Here is a 20,258-nt window from a genome sequence, read left to right on the forward strand (position 1 = left end):
AGTACGGAAAACGACCAACTTTGAGGGGATGAGCGCTAATACTTAGACAGTATATTATAAATATATCGGTAACAGTTGCTGGCGTCTCTTGGCTTAGAGGAAAGTGCAATGGCGCACGCTTTTATAATTGCAGTGCATACGAAAACAATGTTCTGACACTGTGTGTAGCTTAAAGCAAACGTTAGAAGTTACTCCTTGTTCCAGCAGCTCCGTTTAATTAGTTTGTTGATATGAGATGAGGCTCGATTACTTATTTTCTTACTGTTTAAATAAATCTTTATCATTTTTTCAAGTACATGGGCAAAAAAGGCAACAGAGTGAGCGGTATCACAACTGTATTTTTACTGTTGAATAAACGATCTTCGCAACCACAATTATTGCGCATGCTCACAGAGTCACGATTCCCAGAGCCTCCACGTCTGACACGAGCGCACAATAACCAATCAGGAGTGGCCACAGTGTGTTTGGAAACAACATTCCTCCCTAATAAGGTCCCGTATGACAGCCAGCGGAAAGACACCTTGGCCTCAGCCGAGTTCTACAAGTTTCTGTTTAGGCGAGACAGGTTGCGTTGCGTTTCCTCTTTCTGCTTAAATATCGTGTAACAAGGACCACTCTTATTACAACTGTAGCGAGTGAATAGTACCACTCTACGGGCGAGACTGTAGCCAGTGAAACCGAGTAAAAATGGATGTGGGACACTCTGAACAAAAGACCATTACTATTTTCATAAAAACACCCAACCAGGCTCAGGAGGACCAAACCGTCGAAGGCGTCTACCTGAACTGGACTGTGAAGGACCTGAAAACGCATTTGTCGACCGTTTACCCGACTAGACCGGTGAGTTGTGAGCGAGGCGGATAAGTTAGCTAGCTGCTATTAGCATAACTGGTTAGCTCCTTTGTCAGCTCGTGGTTGTGTCCTGGAATGTCATGACCTGAGCCAGGTGACTGAGTCAGAGAGGCTCATGCCAGACAGAAAGCTAGTTTGTAACAGTATATACTATAAGGCTTACATGTGTGAAGCATGTGTGTTTGAAATGAGTCTGCTGTATAACCAGATCTTTTCTTTTGGTAAAGCTTTCAAAATACTAACACGAGGCTTGGATTGTGAAGCATAATGCAGCTGTTGGGTGATGAGCGGGGATAGAAGTTGAATGGCAGGAGGGGCTGCACTCAGTCCTCTGTAATAACAGAGTCAGCCAAGTACCTCAATCCTTAAGCATATGCAGCTGCCAAGTTTCATCCTCCCTGGTAGACAGCAGCCTTGAAGGGCACGGCGTCCACCCAGACTGCTGGTGAGATGACCGAGGACAGACGAGCAGAGGAGGATCTATGCTTCAGGAAGATAGAGGGGATGCTGATGGAAAGTGAACAGATGAGGCAGGGCCAGGCAGTAGACTGTCAGATATATTGGTCCAAGGGTTCAAGCTAGGTCCCTCCGTCAAGTTAATGATTACTGATCACTTGTCACTTCTTGGGGAAATTAGCCATGTGCTTTAGACAAGGTTGAGTCATCAGTGTTTCCACCAGCTCATCTGCAGTGCAAGCTGAAGCTGAACACATGAAGACATAATTGATGTATGTGAAATATATTTGTGCATGTTTTATTTAAAATCAGAGATTACAGCATGTTTTACAAGGAAGAATAACATACACATTCATACAAGGTTTTCAAGTCTTATACAAACGGGACATGAGAGGGTTAAACCAGAAAAATGTAGAGTTCACAGGTACAAACATATTACATATGTATGACATACATGCATTTATCAACCTGCATACACATGAATATGTAATGCTATCAAATTACTTTCTTAATCTTGATTGATCATTTTATTTTGTTTTTATGGTGACTAGTAGACATTTACAGCTACTGCTTTGTGAAAAATAGCATAACAGTAAGGACCCTACTTGATGCAAAGCCATGGTTTTGTTTTGTTGTGATTATTTTTTCCATATAAATACACTTTGCCTTGTTTTCCCCCTCAAACACTGATTGAGTTTGAATATTCCACTTGTTTGTTTTCTGTAGGCTGTGAGTGACCAGAGACTGATCTATGCTGGTAAACTGCTGCCCAACCATCTGCACATAAAGGATCTCTTCAGACAGGTATGTGAATATGTTTGAAAGCGACTGTGCTCACAAACAGTACTTTGACAGTGGTCTAAACCTCATGTCAGTGAAGTTTACCATATTCTATCTGCAAAACCAAAAATCAGTCAACATCATAAGTTGATTTTATTTCGATGTCAATCTAGCCTGCTCTGCTCTCACCAACCTTTGTCTGATGATGAATTGCCACAAAGGATTTCCATGGCCTGTGAAAGGGTTGTTGTGCTTTGTCAAACCAGTACAGTCTAATATTTCATGTGTCTGGTTGATGGGGTTTTGTATTTGTATCTCAGCAGAGGTTCATATTGCTGCAGATCAGATCATAGAACCAGCTGTAAGAAAGACAACTCCAGCACTGAAAGAGGACATCAGCCACACCACTTGTTGTGTTTGCTGTGCTTCTTAGGCTTGAGTGTGTCAGTGTGTTTTATCATGTAATTCTTCTAATCAGGCATTTATGTCCACTTTCGCAGACTGACTGCATTCCCACACTGCACCTAGTGTGTGCTTTTAGGAATCAACCCAAAGGACCACTGGGAGCCAGACCCAAGGTGAGAAATGATGGTGTTTACTCAGATTCAGCTTTATTCAGGACTTAGGCAATGTTTTCAGAAAGTACATCTTCAAGTGGGAAGTTTTGTTTTGACCCATTTTTACACAGATGATTTAAATTTGGTGATGTTGGTCAGAGCAGCAGCAGCAACAGTTGTGTCAGGATGACCTTGGGCCTCACTGCCCACCTTTTGCAGGCCATACTAAATTATGTAACACATAGGTATATCAAACTAACCTGTGTGCTGTCTGGAACTGCTGAACTGCTTCTCTTTGGTGAGGCATCTGATGTCAGATGATGATGATGATGACGATGATGATGATGCTACTCAGCTGGCTTTCCAGGTTTTGGGTCAGTCAGTCTGGGGCAGAACTGAGACTTTGCAAGAGTCAGTTTAGAAAAGAGCTGCTCTCAGTAGCAGGTTGTTGCTTTGCAGCTCAATGATTTCATGTTGCCATGTTGTAAGTTGTCAGGCACATCAGCCAGTTCAACATCAGCAAATATGTTCAGTTCCTTTGTTTACTTTCATGTCCTGAAACCTCTCACCAAGAACCTGAAGAAGTCAAAACAGGATTTTGTTTTTCCGCAGTAGGAAAAAGCAGCGTTACCTCTTCCCACTTTCACTTGCCACAGCTCTAATTTCCCTTCAAATTATTTTACATTTGAAAGCAGAGAGCTGAGAAGCTGTTGAAGCTTGAGGTTCAGCTCTGAGAGGTTCTTGTTAATGTCCACCATGAAGGCCAAATCACACAGACATTTGCTATCACTGAGTTTCCATGTCAGGTTTTCCTTCATCTCTGTGAATAATTTCCAGACAAACACTTTGGAACAGTTTTGCTCTGTCTGGTGGTAGCAGCAGCTCCACAGCAGCAACAAGGGTCTCCTTCACAAATTCCCCTTCTGAATGAGGTTTCAGCTTCTTAGCTATGAGCTCAAACTAGAACAAACCACAAACTAATTCAGACACACTCAGCAAAAAAATAATGGTTTGTCTGTTTGTCTTGGAAAACACGACACTCCTCATCTACGTACGCTTTGTTGACTGTCACCATGATGCATTGACACGATATCAGCTGCTCTGTGCGTGTTGCATTCAGGGAAGCTTGGAAGAATGTGTTAGTCTGCTAGTTCATGTTATTTTCTTTACAGATAAAAAAATTGCTTTTTTGCATTTATGGATTGTTTGGCGGACTGGATCATATGATCTTGCAGGCCATAAACGACCTGGTAGCCAGAGGTCCTCCACCCCTGATAAAGAGCATGAGGGAGTGGAACTGATAAAGACAGATTAGCACGTTTCTCTTTTGTTTCGAAGTGGATGTTAGCAAGTGTTAAATGTACATGCATAGCCAATCGCAACTTGTTAATCAAAACTATTTAATGAGAATCAAAAATTAATATAATAAGGTAGGTGGCTGGATTAGCTGCCAGCTTACAGTTTTCTTCTTATCCAATTTAATGGTAAAATTCAGGTTTGTGGCCTTCCTCTGGAGTAAATTCTGATCTTAATGTCAAAATCATGTCATCATCCATTTAAAAGTACTTCATTTATTTCTTGTGATGCTGAGGAAATGAAACCTGAGTGTTCAGTGAAGCTCTTCATGGGTGTTATTTTTAGATTGTGAGCCATGTAAGAAAAACAGCTGGTGTCAGTCAGTTCAAATATTACATTTGCATACTGGGCTTGTTTCACATATTCCCCTTCCTTATGTGCAGTTTGCTTTTGGGTTCTTTAACAATGTTGAGTATCTACATTAGTTTTTTTTTACCTCATTAAATATATTTAAAGTCATTTAGAAGACCTTGTTTTTTCTCAATATAATGATAAGATACTTTTCCTGCACTCATAGATTAATCCAGATCACAGTTAGCCGCAGAGTTCCAACCGTTTTTATAAATGCGTCAGTGACGTTTCAGTCAACAACATACATCAGCTCTGTAGGATTTTACAGGAGCTCCAGCCTGCTGTGCCATATCAAGCTAAAAGGCAGCAGGCTTAGTTTGGAGCCTGGCAGGTGTACGTTTTCACCTCCTTCCTCATTGCCATGTCACCGTGAAGTGGAACTGTTTCAGTTCAGCTGTCACCCTTCAGAGCACAGCTACAGGTTTGAGATCAGAAGTACAGCTAAAGATGAGTCTCTTTTGTTTCACAACACTTTCATGTGTCCTGCTCTTCCTCAGCTAGTACTGCAAAACGCCCAAGTCTTTGTACTTTCTCGATGATAGAACTCCTCTCCACAGACTTCTCTTATTAGAGTGCGTCTGCCGTACTGCTGAGTGACATTGCTCAGATTTTAACTTAAATTTCAAACTTGTCTTTGCAGACCAAAGAGACAGAACAGCCACATCCCAGCAGCTCTTCCTCCACAGTCATGAATCCCAGCACTCCACAGCTGAGGCAGAGGAGGCAGACCTCTCCAACTTCAGCTGCCGCTCCAGCTCACACACACACCTCTGTGTCTCCATCAGGAGCTCCTTCGTGGCCTGCTGCTGTGATGTAAGACATAATGGAAAATGTATTTTGTATTTTGTTTCATTGGCATGACCAGGTACCAAATTTTAGTTGTTCAGGGTGTTTTTCCATTAATAGAGTATATGTCAAGAAGGATGAGCAAATTATTCACACATTGTGTTTTACTTATGTTTTAGCTGTAAAACTGTGTTGTAGCTAGAATGCATTGTGATCTTTAATTTCCACTGCTTTGTGTCATTGTGTCATATAATATGAAGCGACATTTGCTGTCAATGGAAGCAGATGTATTCGTGTGACACTATCAATTGTTCAGGCTGCTCAGCAGTGATTACATTTGAACTAAAGATAGGAGGAGAAAGAAGTATAAATTAAAAATGGACATGACAGCTTTTGTTATTGTTCCCGTGTATGTTGTCTCTTGGATTTCTTTCAGTGGGTAAATGTTATGGTATTGAACAGATTTGTCACAGATGTCTGTCATCTGTCCCTTCAGGCCTGGAGCACCACAGATGTCTCAACCAGCCTTTCCCACCTATTCCCTGTACAGCCCTCAACAGCTACTGTGGCTTCAGCATGTTTATGCTCGACAGTATTACATGCAATAGTGAGTTTTCATTTACACAATTTAAATTCATGCTGCTTGTCTGTTGGTGTGAGTTCTTCCTTTCTCTCATTGTGGTCTGACTTTGTCTCGCTGGGTTCTTAGACTCTTGATGTTTCTGTTTTCCTCCACCAACAGCCACGCAGCACTGGCAGCAGGAGGCACCGTCCCCTCTGCACCAGCTACAACCATCGGTCAGTACCCAGCTGTTCCTGCTCATCAAGTACCTGTCCCAGCTCCTTTGGCCAATCAGAACCCCATCAACAACCTGCCCGCGAATCAGAACCCAGTGCAAGACGCTGCTTTCATCAACCCTGGCGAGGCCAACCAGAACATACCTATGAATGCACAGGGCGGGCCTATGATGGAGGATGAGGAGGACATGGAGCGAGATTGGCTGGACTGGTTGTACTCCGCCGCAAGATTCGGGGTTCTGCTCATGATCGTGTACTTTAACTCCAACCTGAGTCGCTTTCTGCTGGTGATGAGCACCCTCCTCCTCATGTACCTGTAAGTTCAGTCTTTCTACTTTGATATAACTATGAACCTTCACAAGTTCAACTACCAAACTGTTGTGAGTCGAGTGACTTCCTTTAAAATGCTTAACTGTAGAGCTCTTAGTCTTACTGTCCCTTATCCGAAGCTTGTATTCACATCCACAGCCTCTCTCGAAATCAACATGTCACACTGGGTTGTTTGAGTTGTCCACACGAGTTCCCACTTGATAGTCGAAGTGACGCTAGTAGTCAGTTAATCAATTAGCTGATTGATTGAAATCAAGCAAAAATGCCAAATATTCTCTGGCTGCAGCATTTCCAGTGTGTGGATTTTCTGATTTTCTCTTTGTTATATAATTGTGAATCAAATGTATTTGGGGGTTTTGGCCAGTTGTGTTGCTCTACCAAAGCAAGAATTTGGGAGACATCACCTTGGACTCTGGATTTTGACAGGTGTTTACCACCATTTTCTGGCATTTTACATATTAAACAATTAGTCTATCATTTGAAAAAATGTATGGTAATAGCTATTTGCTGCACTCACTAGCAGTACATATTGCTCCCAGTAGATGTCAGAGCATATTGAATAAGAATTTGTGCAATATGCTGAATAAGTGAAAAGAAAACAGTGAAACTAACACATTCATTCATTGTGGTCAAAAGATTTTTGTGGGACTAGTTTCTTCTTTGGAGGACACTAATAGCCAGTGGATCCTCATACTTGAATTCGGTCCGTCATGCTGTGTGAACTCCAGGGGAGAATTATTACTGCAGAGAGCTCAGTTCATGCTGCTTAGCTTTAGCAAAGAGTAGCTGAGAAATGTCAACACTTGTGAAGCATTTACAAGCAGTAAATTCTCAGAAATATTTACTGCCTTTTGTTCTACCATATGAAAAGTGTCATGTTGATTATTTCCTATGACATCCCATTTTAACTATAATGAAGTCTGTTTCCTTCATAAGTCAGAGCTCCTTTTCAGAGGTGTTCATGTTAATGGCTCAAAGTTGGCAGCAGTGCACACACACACAGAGACATGTTCCACATCAACACTGCTGTTATCATTAGTTCAGGACACATTGTTCCTTTACTCAACATGTTCCGCTCTCACGCTCTGTTTGCTGTTACATAATCCGTCATCACGACACACAGATATACCTACACATTCCACCACTCAGGCATGGATTCAGTAGCTCTAGGAGTTTATTGAATGTTTGTAATGTATGTGAAGGGAAAAACAGTTGCTGAAGGTGAAAGAAATGCTTTCATTTCTCTGAGGGCAAATGGATTTCTAAAAGAAAAGAAATCCAAATCATCTCTTTAGAGTTTAAAGAGATGAAAGAGAACCTGTGTGTTTGTGTCTGAAGGACACATGCCGTCCCTTGGATAACACGACAGTCAATATACATTTAAGTAATGATTGCCCATCAGAAAGTGTTGTGTTTAATGTTTAGAGACGTCATCTCCCACCCTGACTTTCTGTTTTCAATCAGGTCTCTTCCCCTATTCCTCTCTGATCACTCACTTAAGTCAGGAATGTAAACAGGATAAGAGTTATCATCACTTCAGCACATGCTGCCTGTTAGCAGCAACAAGTAGAATGAATGGATGGAATCATGGAATTTGATCATAGATATTGAACTAACCGTAAAATGCATAGTATTGCAGAAATTGCAAATTGTACAAAATTTATGAAAATCAGTGGGGTTTGTTTTTACTGCCATAAGCCAAATGAATAGGAAAAAACTATGCCTGTATGTTTTGGTGTCTCCCAAAAACACAGTCATGACAAATAGGTCCTCAGGGAGAAACCAAGAGCTCCTCACATCTACAAACTCTTAGAAGTGCAACCAGATGCACGATGCAACTCAGCTGAAGACTGACATGCGTTCATCAGATGAACACAAACACAAGTTTAAATAGATGCTAATGTTACTCCTTGTCTGCTGGATGTGTTTTAACAGGCAACTGTTTGCCATATCAGTTCTCATTAGGTGATTATTCTGTATATCAGTTTTGTGTGTACAGCCTGTTGCACTGTCCCACAAATTCAGAATGCAGGTTGTAGATGCAGATGCAGTGCTGTATTGTACTGAAACTAATAGTAATGCTATCACAGACGTAATTCAACATGCTTGTCTCTTTTCTTCTTTTTTTGAAATCACAAGTTTATCTTTTAACTAGTTCACAGGCTGCTGGATGTAAGTTGTTTGCTGCCATTCATGTAAACATATCTTCTGTCCTGTTTTTGTCCTCAGACACACAGCTGGTTGGTTTCCCTTCAGAAGACAAGTGCAGGTGCAAGGACCCAACCATGTGCAGCCCCCTAATGTCCAGCAGAATGAGAACAGGAACCCTAACCCAAATCCAGTAAGAAAACGTCCGATTCACCTTCATTTTAACTATAGTTTTGTTGAAGTTTCTTTTTGCTTCACAGCCTGCGGTCTGTCAAAGTGACATTCTGGGTTCAGGGCTGGTCTGTAACCTGCTTGTAGGCATGGATGTTAACTTTAAATGTAGCAGAATACCACTGATCTGGTAAAAGTGGGCTCAGTAAACTACTACAGGCTAATCTGTGGATTGAAATGCTGTCCTTTATCTTGAAACCCAACACAACAAAAGTTCTTTTGTCCAATGATTTGTGTCCTGTCTGTTCAGGCTGACGAGCTTGCTGACAGACAAAGGGAGGAACCTGCTGCTGCAGCGGATGGATCAGACGGACAAGGACCAATGACGGCGGTTTTAGTGCCTCCTCACAGGGTGTCAGTCATGTGGACGGCCTGGGTTTTCTTCAAAACTTTCTTTTCCTCTCTCGTACCTGAGGCTCCTCAAGGTGTGGCCAACTGACCACCTAGGACAGACAGAGACAGTAACTTTAGTCGTTTTCAGTGGGGAACAATAATGAATCCAGTTGTTGGATGAAAAGCTGGTGGAAGGAAAAGGTGTGGAGCTGCCATCTCAACAATGAATACAAACAAGGGCATCACACAGAACAGAAACACCAGCAAAGTACATCAGTGCCAAACCCTTGAATTTCTGAAACTGGGAACTAGAAACGAAGGACACAGAAGAAATATCTGACAGCATTCTTCACAATAAGAAATTGTTCAATGGCATCACATCCCATCTCTTCATCTGACCAAACATCTGGTTCGTACCGCTCCCCAAGGTTTGTTCCTCTGACAGGGCCTTGTAAGACATGCTACCTGGATTGCTCTCTCATCCAGGAAACAGTAGGTGGCAGCTGAGGGTAAGAAATAAACAATGTTGGTCTATTATGCTTAAATTATTCCTCTTGTGAGGTTGTTCATGTACGCAGGTTTTTTGATCTCCCTCGCATCAAGCCAGCTAGTCTGAGTTGTCTTAATGATTATGATCCAGTTTGATATTCTCATACTTATATGAGCCGTGTTCAGTAAAAATCCACACACAAATTCAGTTTGAAATTCAGATTCAGTTCATATTATTTTTGGCTTTTGGTTGCGTTCATGCAGTCACTGCATTGTGAATATTTGAAGGTGGGGTGAGTCACTGTGGAGAAAGATCGGTAATACTGGCTGAATCTGGAATATCTGCGTGTGTGGGAAATCATGCTTCACGAATTGAAAATAACATTGCACCTCTCATGACTTCACTGTTTGCTTCCTGGGTGGATTTTTCTCTTATTGACAGTCCAGTGATGATGATTGTGACCAAATGCAAATTAGCCTGCTTCTATCTGCCAAAACGTTGGTTACATTTTCTGTGAAATAGTGAGGTTGCCATAGTTAAAAAATAAATAAATAAATAAATGAAGTTTTGTAAATATACTATATGTACACAAAGCACTTTACAACATGTATGTTATGCAAATGTATTTCCATATAAAGGCATTACGACTTGTTATTCTTCATGGGAAGATTTATTTAAATCTAATGCCTCGAGGGCTCCGAGTTTGCTTTGGTTTGGTTTTTTGCAGAGAGTTTAATTTTCAGGTCAAGGCTAACGTCCCATTGAGACAGAACCGGTTAAAGGTCATGCTGCGTACATTACAGCAAACATCCCTTCAGTAAACAAACAAGTTTGAACTGGATTTAAAGCAAGCGTACTCCTCAGCTGGCTCAGTTGGTGTTCGCTTGGCAGCCAGATCTCTTTCATGAATGATTATGTTGTCTTAACTTCATTCAGTGAACATTCCAAATTCTAAACTAAATGCGGTGAAGCCACGTCACTCCTACTGAACCTGATATTTTTATGTTATCTCATATTGATTAAGAAAGCTTCACTGTCTCTGAACAGATGCATAAATAACAGTGACTTCTTGTGAGTCCTGATCTGTTGTTTTTTTGAACTGATTATAATCAGTGCATGTTTTATTGATCTGTAACAAGGAATAAGTGGATTTTACGATCTTATCAGTGTCACTGTAAAAGGGGGTATCTTACACCTTTTTAAGTAAACCGAGTAAAAGTACCTTTCCCTCCTCTTGTAATCCAATCAATGTTGTGTTTTTCATGAGCCCCTGCTGTAAAGTTAGCACTCTGAATCCCTCTGCAGACTGACTGCAGCTTGTGACATTGGTCACCATGTATAATTGAACATTTTAATGTTAATATTTTCTCTTTTTTTTGTCTTCCTGTGAGAGTTGCTTATTGATGATGGATGCAGAATGTGTGTGAAGGGAGGCTTGCAATAATGGATGCAATAAATGTTCCTGACTTTAAACGGTTCTTCATTGTGTCGATTTGTTGCAGATATGTTTGTGAGGACAGTGTTTCTACTGTTTCTTCAGTTCGTTGACCCTGTGTTTCAATGCATGTACTCACTGAGAGTCTGGTCACCACAGGGCACTGTCCTGTACACATGTACTGTAGCCTGATAAATGTTATGTCGTGAGTGAACTCTCTAGCTGCACTGGCACCGCTACAAATACAGAGTCTGCTGTAGACACATGCTCGTGCTGCAAGATCTTCACATGAAAGGTTTAGCTCAGGAGGTTGGTTAAAAACAGGGTTAATAAATGGTCAACCAAAGGGGTCATCTTTGTCATTAGAGTACATCTTCCATCTTCTCCTTGGTAAATGAAAACTTTCATCCGCTGGTGTTGAGTGAAAAGTCAGGGGTTCACCAAAGTCAATACATGAATGTCAGCACAACATTTCATGGCAATCCATCCAATTGTTTTGATTTTTCAGTCTAAAAATATCACCCGTTGTGCATGTTGATTGACACATTGTATGCTGTTGGTGACTTTGCTCTTTCCAAACCCTTTCAACTTAAAACTGAGCTATTTACAAGCTAATGATTGACTGTTTTTGGGACAGAATTTGACTTTGACTCTGTGTGCATGTGTGTTTGGCTTGGGGGATGCAGTTTGTGCTCCATCCATACACATAAATACACATGAATAACTTAATGTTGGGTGGGGTGCTCACACTAGAAGGTGCCCGAGCTCATGCACACACACAGACTCTTGTTAAGGTCATCATCTCGATCAGTTACTCCTGCTGTTGGGTCCCTGCTGACCCCACCCCCACCCATGCCTGCCCTCCGGTGGATCAGTTACTCCCATTGTTGTTATCTCCATTCTGTCTTTGTGTCAAACTATAACCCCCCTTTTTCTCCCAAAGCAAACTCATTCGGCGGGGAATCACCTCTGGGGAAAGGATAGCTCACGTTACAGGCACTTTCTGTTGAGTTTCCCTGTGAGCCAGGACTTATTGAAAGAGTGTGGTGAGAAAAAGCTGGACCTGAGTGTAGCTGTGCTTTCCAGCTGTCCAGTTTATGGAGGGAACAGATTGGGGCTCATCACTCATGTAGGTTAACTAACTCACAATGAGGATTTTGGGTTTTTAGTCATTTTAAAGGCATCTTTGTGGGGTATGTATGCTGGTTGTGATAAAACCTATATATCTAACAGTCAACATGTAACATTTCTGCATGCAGCATCTGTTGAGTGCAATTATATCTTCCTGTTCTTCCTTGATGTAATCCATACATTAATTTATATTAATGTGAAATGTCTTTGCTCATGATTTGATCTGAATAGTTTACCTCAGAGTTCAGTATCTACCTGATGCTTTGTAGCACATCATAGTAAAGGCTGAACTTTGACCAGTTTATTTGTGCAAAAGACAAATCTGAGTCAGTGTTTGTCCTTCTATGAAGTGTGAATCACACAAGTTGTCCGTCTCTGATTGGATGAAGGACAGACTTTCCACGAGATAGTTGCAGTACATAGAACTCTGACGGTGGAAAGATCAGGGTCAGCAGGCTGTAGGGTTCTCTCAGCAAGAACAGAGGAAAGACCAAAAAGGCCCATTTGTGTGAGAGTGGAGCAGCCACAGCTCATGGGAATCAGAGTCTGAAAGAAGAATCTGAAAGGCCCTGGAGCTGAAGTGGGATTTGATAAGATACTGGTCAAGAAAACTGAGAAGACGGCTGATTAAACCTGTGCAGCAGCACTCCAGAAGATTCAGCTGTACCAGAAGAAAACATTTACGAGCACACAGTGGACTGCAAACAGTCCACAGGGTGAAAAACCTCAACCAATTTTCAGAGAGGTGAAATATCCACGTGCACAATGCCTCGTGATGTTCTCCGACCGCAGCTACTCCTGCTGCTCCTATCCGTGTTTGGGGCGTCCCATGCCTGCCTGCAGGACCCTGCTTCAGCCTACAGATTCACCGGAGCTGTATGTCGCCTCACCTACCCTGCAGCTGTAGTGTGTGAGTGGGACTTTGACCATGTTTTGGTATTTAATCGATTTTACCTTGTTTCCCTTCTTTAGTTTTGGCTTCTTATTTGTATATGGAAGTGCCAGTGAATACCCAGTTGCTTAGGTGTGTGTTAGTGTTTCCACCTGAGCGTCATGTACCTGTGCTTAAGTGTCTTTGCCGTATGTCTGTGTTTGTGTGCTGCTGGCAGTGAATGAGAAAACCACCAAAGTGATTGAGGCAGCATTCCAACATGCCAGATACCCAAGTGTGAAGGGAGAGAAATCCCTGCTCTTTATAGGCAGAGTCATATATGGCCTGGAAAAGTAAGAGGACACACACACACACACAAATGGACACACAAAATGTCATAAAATCACACAATGCTTCTCCATTGGCCAGTTTGGAGATTCACAACCTCTCTATTGGTCGGAGTGACTTTGAACTGCATCCAGGCGAAGGCATCGGCATGGAAATAAGCAACGTGTCCGCAGTCTTCAGAGGGACCATCCAGTATGGATACGGCAGCTGGCTGTGAGTCAAACGGCCACATCCCACATCATTCATGTGTTCTCTCAGAACAATCCCAGAACAGTTTACCATTTTGGTAAATTCACAGCAAATTAACACACACGAATGAATCTTCACAGAGTTAGATTAACTATGGGAAGTGTACTGATGTTAATCAGGTGGTGGTGTCTCCTCTGTATGCACATTTATTACCTTCCAAAATGCACAGTAGCACATTTTCCCTCTTACAAACCGAACTTGAATTCATTAGCAATAACATGCACTTTGTTCAGTTCAATATACTCGGGGGGTTTGCTGCTACCGCCTTACTCTTTCTGGTTTGACCAGTCGCTTCTGGTGACTAATGCTATGTAAACTTCAGCCAGAGATTGCTGAGTGACTGACATTCTTTAACTTTGCAATTCTGTTTCATTTGTGCTGTTGCATGGTGTTTTAGTATTTATGATTATCCTTTCTCACTTGTTTTGCTCTTTCAGAAAAAGCATTTCAAGTAGAATTTTACAAGTTTCGCAGGTGATGCTAAAAGAAACTAAAAGCTCACCAATGCTGTGTTTGGACTTTGCATTTCCCACAGATTGCATGTCACTTACACAGTGAGGCATCACTTCTCTTGACTGATTGATTGATTTAAAAGGAAAAGTCAGGATAACACAGTTAAGTCCTGAGGCTTAATTCCACTGTGGGTCTTTTGGGGAATGTGCAGGCGAGGGGTCAAGACGACAGGCCTGACATGACAGAATGACACAAAAACTTTCATCAAAAACAATAATACCATTAAATGCAATGCAATCATGCCCTGTACCAAAAACGTTTCCCAGGAGCTGACAGTAAATTGATTTGTGTTTATTGCTCATTTGAATTTCTTTTTCCTTTTCATAGTGTCAACGTTGCACAGTCAATTGACTTTGAAATTGAGTCGCAGATTGATCTTGGGATCAACCCAAAACTTTGTGAGTACCTTCTTTTGTGCATGCACACATGGACTGAGGCTTGATAGAAACTTGCACTGGATCATTAGTCCCCATACTTTATATCGCATATTATTATGTCCTGCTGAACACAGGTGCAGCTCTGGCAAAATGCTTAACAAGGCCAGAATGTAAATCAGCAATGCAGCTGCTGGTTCGGTGTACTGAAACCTTTTTTTGTTACGAGTACTGAATATTAAAGACACCAAAAACTGTCTTTGATTTCACCTCATATGTCCTCTCATACCTCTCCATTATGTGTGTCTGTCTCCTCTGTCAGACTGTGGGAAAGGGAAGGTAGCAGCAGACACATCAGACTGTTACCTGAAATTTCACAAGCTCCGTCTGCATCTGCAGGGCGACAAAGAGTAAGTTATAGAACTGAACACTGATTCACTGTCAACAGCAGAACAGAAGAAGCATGTACATTACATTATAAGAGTGCCTGACCCTGCTGATGTGTGTTTGCTGTTGTTGGTCAGACCAAACTGGCTGAAAAAGCTCTTCACTGACTTCATCACCTTCACTGTCAAACTGGTCATAAAGGGACAGGTGAGGTCAAGAAACTGATGTCACTTTATTGTCACGACAAACTAATGGTCAGCATGTTCCTGTCGTCCTTCATCAGAGTCTGAGAAATACTGATGAATCTGTTCTCAAATGCAGATTTGTCAGGAGATCAACAAGGTGGCAAATATACTGGCTGACTTCATACAAGACACAGCAGGTGTGTGTGCGTGCATGTTTGTCTGTGTGTGACAAACAGAGAAAGAGTTTGGTCATATCTTAACATTTTTAAAAGAGGGCTGTCCTTTGTGTATCTGTGTCCATATATTTGACCAGAAATTAAAGGACCAGTGTGTAGGATTGAGTGGCCTCTAGTGGTGAGTTTGCAGATTGCAACCAATTAAATCCCCTAAAGCCTATGCACTGGACCTTTAAATAAATATTCATCTGATAAGCACAAGTGTTAATATGTTATCTGGGATATCTTAAAACATAAGTGTGTGTCTGTGTTTACAGAGAATTTCCTCACTGATGGAGCCATCAGCGTGAATATCGGTGTAACTGCTGCTCCTGTCATCACTGCTAACTACATAGAATCTTACCACAAGGTAAAAAAAGACACCTGTAAATAAAGTCACAAGCATATCTCCTTTAAATTATGGCCAAAGGTGAGTCAAAAGAGTTTAAATGTATTAAAATACTGGGTTGTTATACATCATTTCCAAATGTTCTCAGCCCCCCTGCCTGCACCAGTAATTTTTGTGCAGTCCCCTCTGAATCATACTTGGTGTACAGAGTGTACATGTCAATAAGTATCTTTGTTTTAGGTGTAAAAACTCCTAATGTTGTCTCTCCATTCATCTCTCAACTTATTCTAGGGGCTGACCAATTACAACAACACTGTTGCTGTCATCAATGACTCTGTTTTCCACCCAAGTCAGCTAACTGAAAACAGGATGCTCTACTTTTGGTTGTCAGGTCAGTAGTACACTATTTTTGTACACTATTGCCATGTTCCGGAACTAGAATCAATTACATTAAAACAATCTCTCATTTAGACTGTACAGTTTCTGTGTAATCCAGTTTGGTATTCATGGCCAGCACCAACATTCAGTGCATTTAGGAGGTAGGGTGTCCTTTATGTTTGTCAAGTTAATTTACCATGATTACAGTCTTTCCCTGACCTTATCCATGATATAGTAGAGGTGCAGATGTATTTAGAAAGAATGATAATAAGATTCCTGTATAGCAATAGGATTACTTTCTCCACCACTGGTAGAGTGCTAAAACAAAGTTTGGGAACGTGATGTGAGACTATGTAATTATTGATATACATAATTTACACAGCAACTTATGGTTTGACAACCTCTGAGAGTTTGTGCGTGGTCAAATTATGTAGAAAAAACCTCCATGAATAACTTCACACTTCACACTTCTCCATGCCACAGAGCAGCAGTTCATTAGCAGCAGGTAAGTCAGTGTCTGCATTTTAAAATCTTGCATGGAAAAACCATATCGTGTGTTTAACCCCAGACCAGGTCTTTAATCCTATGCTTGCTGCTGCTCACCACGATGGCCGTTTCCACCTGAACATCACTGGGGCAGAGCTCACTGTAAGGACGTCCTCTTCAAGTATGGCCTGTAAAATAACCATTCAGGGTGCATTGAACATCACACATGGGTGATTTGATGGCACTCACTGACTTAGAGATGATTGGAGCCTGACTGATATCCTTATTGGTTCTACATATGGAAACAATCCTGCTCACATAAAATATACTATGTGCCTGAACATATTTTCTAACAAGACCAGACACGCTCAGATGTTTAAACTTAAATTGCTTTTGTTGCGTCTCATAAGTGTATATTTATGAATGTGATTTCAGGAACTTTTCAAGACAAACCTATCCAGTGGCATGCCCGAGTTTATTCAAAAGGTAACACGGAAAACCTCCTCATCCCTCATCTCTCAAATACAAACATATGCACCGTTGTCAGATCAGACATATTATTATTGTGTGTGTGTGTGTGTGTGTGTGTGTGTGTGTGTGTGTGTGTGTGTGTGTGTGTGTGTGTGTGTGTTCAGTGTCTGCTGGAGTCTCCCGAGCTAAGAGTGTGGAGTTCATCTGTTCCCCATCTAAACACCTCCACCTTGGGTACAACCGTCTGGGCAAAGGCCTCTGGGGAGCTCCACTGTGGGAGCACACAAACACTCTTCTTTGAAACGGTACACTGCCATTTAGGACATTTGGACGCATCTGCTGGTCAACCATTAGTATTGCACCTGTGTGGAATGATCCAGACCATGATGAAACTGAGTCAGAAAAGAAGTGGTTTCAGTTCTCTACAGTCTGCAGCTCTGCTTTTAACTACTGAAGCAGATCGACAAGAACATCCCATATTTAAAATGTGATGCAATGTCTCTGATGTGAGTGTAAGGAGGGGATAGCTTGGCACGACAGTTCTGCTTTAGCAGGTCGATGCTGTGCTGAGTAGTCTCTTTCCTCGTGATCCACAAGGTGAAGTTGGCGATTGATGTCTGAGACTTTGCTAGAAAGTGGAAATATGACCTGCTGTGACTACATGTGATGTTTGTTTCTTTGTTTTTGGTGTCTAGGATGTGGCCGTGGATGTCACAGCTTCTTATGCTGACAAGAAACTTTTCCTGCAGAGTAAATCATCAGAGTAAGATCTTTTTGTTGTTCATGACAGCACATGAAGACGATAGATAGGGGATCTTTGCATTCAGTCAGAAAGGTTCTGCCTTAAGATACACAGAAAACCTGCTTCTACGCGTTACCAGATGGCCAGGATGAACAGGATATCTTAAAATACATTTGAATAAGTATTTTGCCAGTAAAATCAAATAATAATTATTATTATTAATAATTAGAGATGGGTGAATGAGACCGAATCCACATTTGAGTAAAAGTATTACAGATTTAATAATAACCCGCAGGATTCTTTGCCTTTTATTGCACCCATATGAGACAAAAACTGTTCAACTCGGAGAGGTGTTGTGGTGCTTCGGCTGCAGTCTTGAAGGGCCACCAGATGTCACTGTGTTGCCGTGTTTGAAGCACAGAAGCTTTGAAGCTTTTTCCAGTACAAACAATGAGAAAACTGTCCAATTCTTAATCCATGTCCTGTGCTTTTTGTGTGATTCTGCTGCACATTCTTCTCTAGGATCTCTGTAATTCAAGCTGATCTGCCCGCACAAAATCAACCGGTAAGATTTTTTGAGTTGATTTCACTGACAATTTTCTTTACTATGGTAAAACTATGCTACAGTTTAATGCTGCATGTAGGGATTTTTCACTTTCAACTCAAAATTGTGTGGAAAATTATTTGCACACAATAGAGCCACAGAACACGGAGGAAAATATTTTAGATGTGGGATATGAGAAAAACCTATTCTTCCTTTCTCTCAACAATTTGCATTCTCTTACAAAATTCAACATTATCCTGAAACGGTTTGTGTGTTTCCCTAAGAATTGTTTCCTACCAGCATCAACATAGGAAAGATTCCCTGCCGAATCCTTCAAAAGAAATGTTAACAGACCAGAAAACTTGTGCATCTTGACCATGATCACATTTGCTGAGGAGCTGTGTGACTGTTATATGTACCCTCTAGAGTGACAATGACAATGAAGAATATTGACTATTCTTCTTATACAGAAAAATTATGCTGAATGTACAAAAAAAAATATTTTTGCATGTCACATGTTAAAATGATGCTGATATTTCCATGTTCCTCTGATTCTAGCAGCTGGATGAGACACATCTGGAGTTCATTAGAGAGGCTGTGGACAGGATAGGCATTCCCTATGTCCTGTCTGGTAAGAAGCAGAGAAATGTACATGGATAATACAGTGAAACCTGACTTTAACCTCAAGCTGTCAGCACCACCATCATAAGTATTCTCCTATTATTAGATCATCTTCCACAAAATAACTGTCAATGTTAAACAAGCAAGACAATTACTAAGAGGATTTGCCGTTTCAACATGCAACTGCACTTCATTTTGCAATTATTACTTAATTCGACTCATCTGTAATATTTCTAAATGGTTCTTTGTACCTGCTTTCACCATGAATGACTTCTTCTCCTCAAATGTGCTCCAGCTCTTGAGATTGAGTTAACCAGGCTGCTGGACAAACAGGGAGCGAACTTATTCGACATCTTCAACCCAGAGGTGTTACCTCGAGATGTGAGCGTTCTCTGTCACTTGTCTCATTTGTCGCGTGCTCCTGCTGTGTTGTGTTTCTTATTCACATTGCTTCTCTCTTCATCCCTCTCTGCTGCAGGGCTTTGTGATGATTCAGATGGATTTTGGTTTCCCTCATCACCTTTTGGTTGAGTTCCTCAAGAAGACGCTACAGTAACTGTGCAACCCTTAAACATTTTGTTCCAGTTTCGGTTTTAGCAACCAGCCTGCTGCTGCTTTGTAGTGATGATCGATATGTGTCAACTGTACAAAATATTCCTGTTGTATTGTAGTAGAACATTATGATTTTGACCATTTCGGTGTATTTTGACTAATGTTTTGTTTAGATGAAACAACTTTTTCAACTCATCTTGTAAAATCTAAAGAGTAAGGATATGGATTTTGTAAGAGCTTAAGCAAATATTTCAATTAAAAGCATGGGGTCTGAAATGAGAGTGTTGTGTAGATTGGGCAGATGCATTCTTGTTATTTGTGCACATTATAATCTTTTAATTTGCCCACAAATAAGAAATTTGATGTTCTAAGATGCTCTCAATGTTGTGCTTCCTCGTCACCTTTCTCCTCCGTCCTGCCTGTGACTTGGAAATCTGTCTCAATGCACTATCTTGAAATTCTTAAAATGCATCTTGCGGAGAGAGAAGTGAGTAGAAAGGAGGTTTGCCAGAGGTGCTATGAGTGACAATGCATAAGTGCATGTGTTACAGAAGTCTTCTCAGGACTCTTGACTTAGAAAAGAGACATGAGACACAGCAGGACTTACAAATGTAAGTGTTTGTTTTTATATATTAATTCTATTAGTTATTTAAATCAAATGTGTGAAATATATATATATATATATATATATATACACACACACACACACACACACATACATACATATGTGTATGTGTGCATGTATGTATGTATATATATATGTGTGTGTTTATGTGAGTATATATGTATATATATACTCACACATACATGCATGCATGCATGCATGCATGCATGCATACATACATACATACATACATACATACATACATACATACATATGTGTGTATACATGCATATACACATATATACATGTATATATATACACATATATACTCACAC

General features: G+C 41.0%; 2 protein-coding genes across 2 annotated transcripts; both read left to right on the forward strand.

Moving 5' to 3' along the window:
* The first annotated feature begins 445 nt into the window (after positions 1-445).
* On the forward strand, positions 446-10,946 carry herpud1 (homocysteine-inducible, endoplasmic reticulum stress-inducible, ubiquitin-like domain member 1). The gene is made up of 8 exons (XM_070973052.1): positions 446-840; positions 2,035-2,112; positions 2,589-2,666; positions 4,993-5,165; positions 5,635-5,745; positions 5,881-6,252; positions 8,496-8,607; positions 8,896-10,946. Exons 1-8 carry the CDS (start codon positions 688-690, stop codon positions 9,082-9,084), a joined length of 1,266 nt encoding a protein of 421 aa, XP_070829153.1. The 5' UTR covers positions 446-687; the 3' UTR covers positions 9,085-10,946.
* Positions 10,947-12,799: 1,853 nt separating this feature from the next.
* cetp (cholesteryl ester transfer protein, plasma) lies at positions 12,800-19,344 on the forward strand. Its single transcript, XM_070973003.1, has 17 exons — positions 12,800-12,944; positions 13,144-13,258; positions 13,335-13,466; positions 14,343-14,413; positions 14,712-14,799; positions 14,914-14,983; positions 15,098-15,158; positions 15,455-15,546; positions 15,817-15,916; positions 16,472-16,551; positions 16,825-16,875; positions 17,025-17,165; positions 17,556-17,623; positions 18,125-18,167; positions 18,705-18,777; positions 19,063-19,148; positions 19,246-19,344. Exons 1-17 carry the CDS (start codon positions 12,800-12,802, stop codon positions 19,321-19,323), a joined length of 1,494 nt encoding a protein of 497 aa, XP_070829104.1. The 3' UTR covers positions 19,324-19,344.
* Positions 19,345-20,258: the final 914 nt, after the last annotated feature.

Source organism: Chaetodon trifascialis, chromosome 10 (genome assembly GCF_039877785.1).
Source record: "Chaetodon trifascialis isolate fChaTrf1 chromosome 10, fChaTrf1.hap1, whole genome shotgun sequence".
NCBI lineage: Eukaryota > Metazoa > Chordata > Actinopteri > Chaetodontiformes > Chaetodontidae > Chaetodon > Chaetodon trifascialis.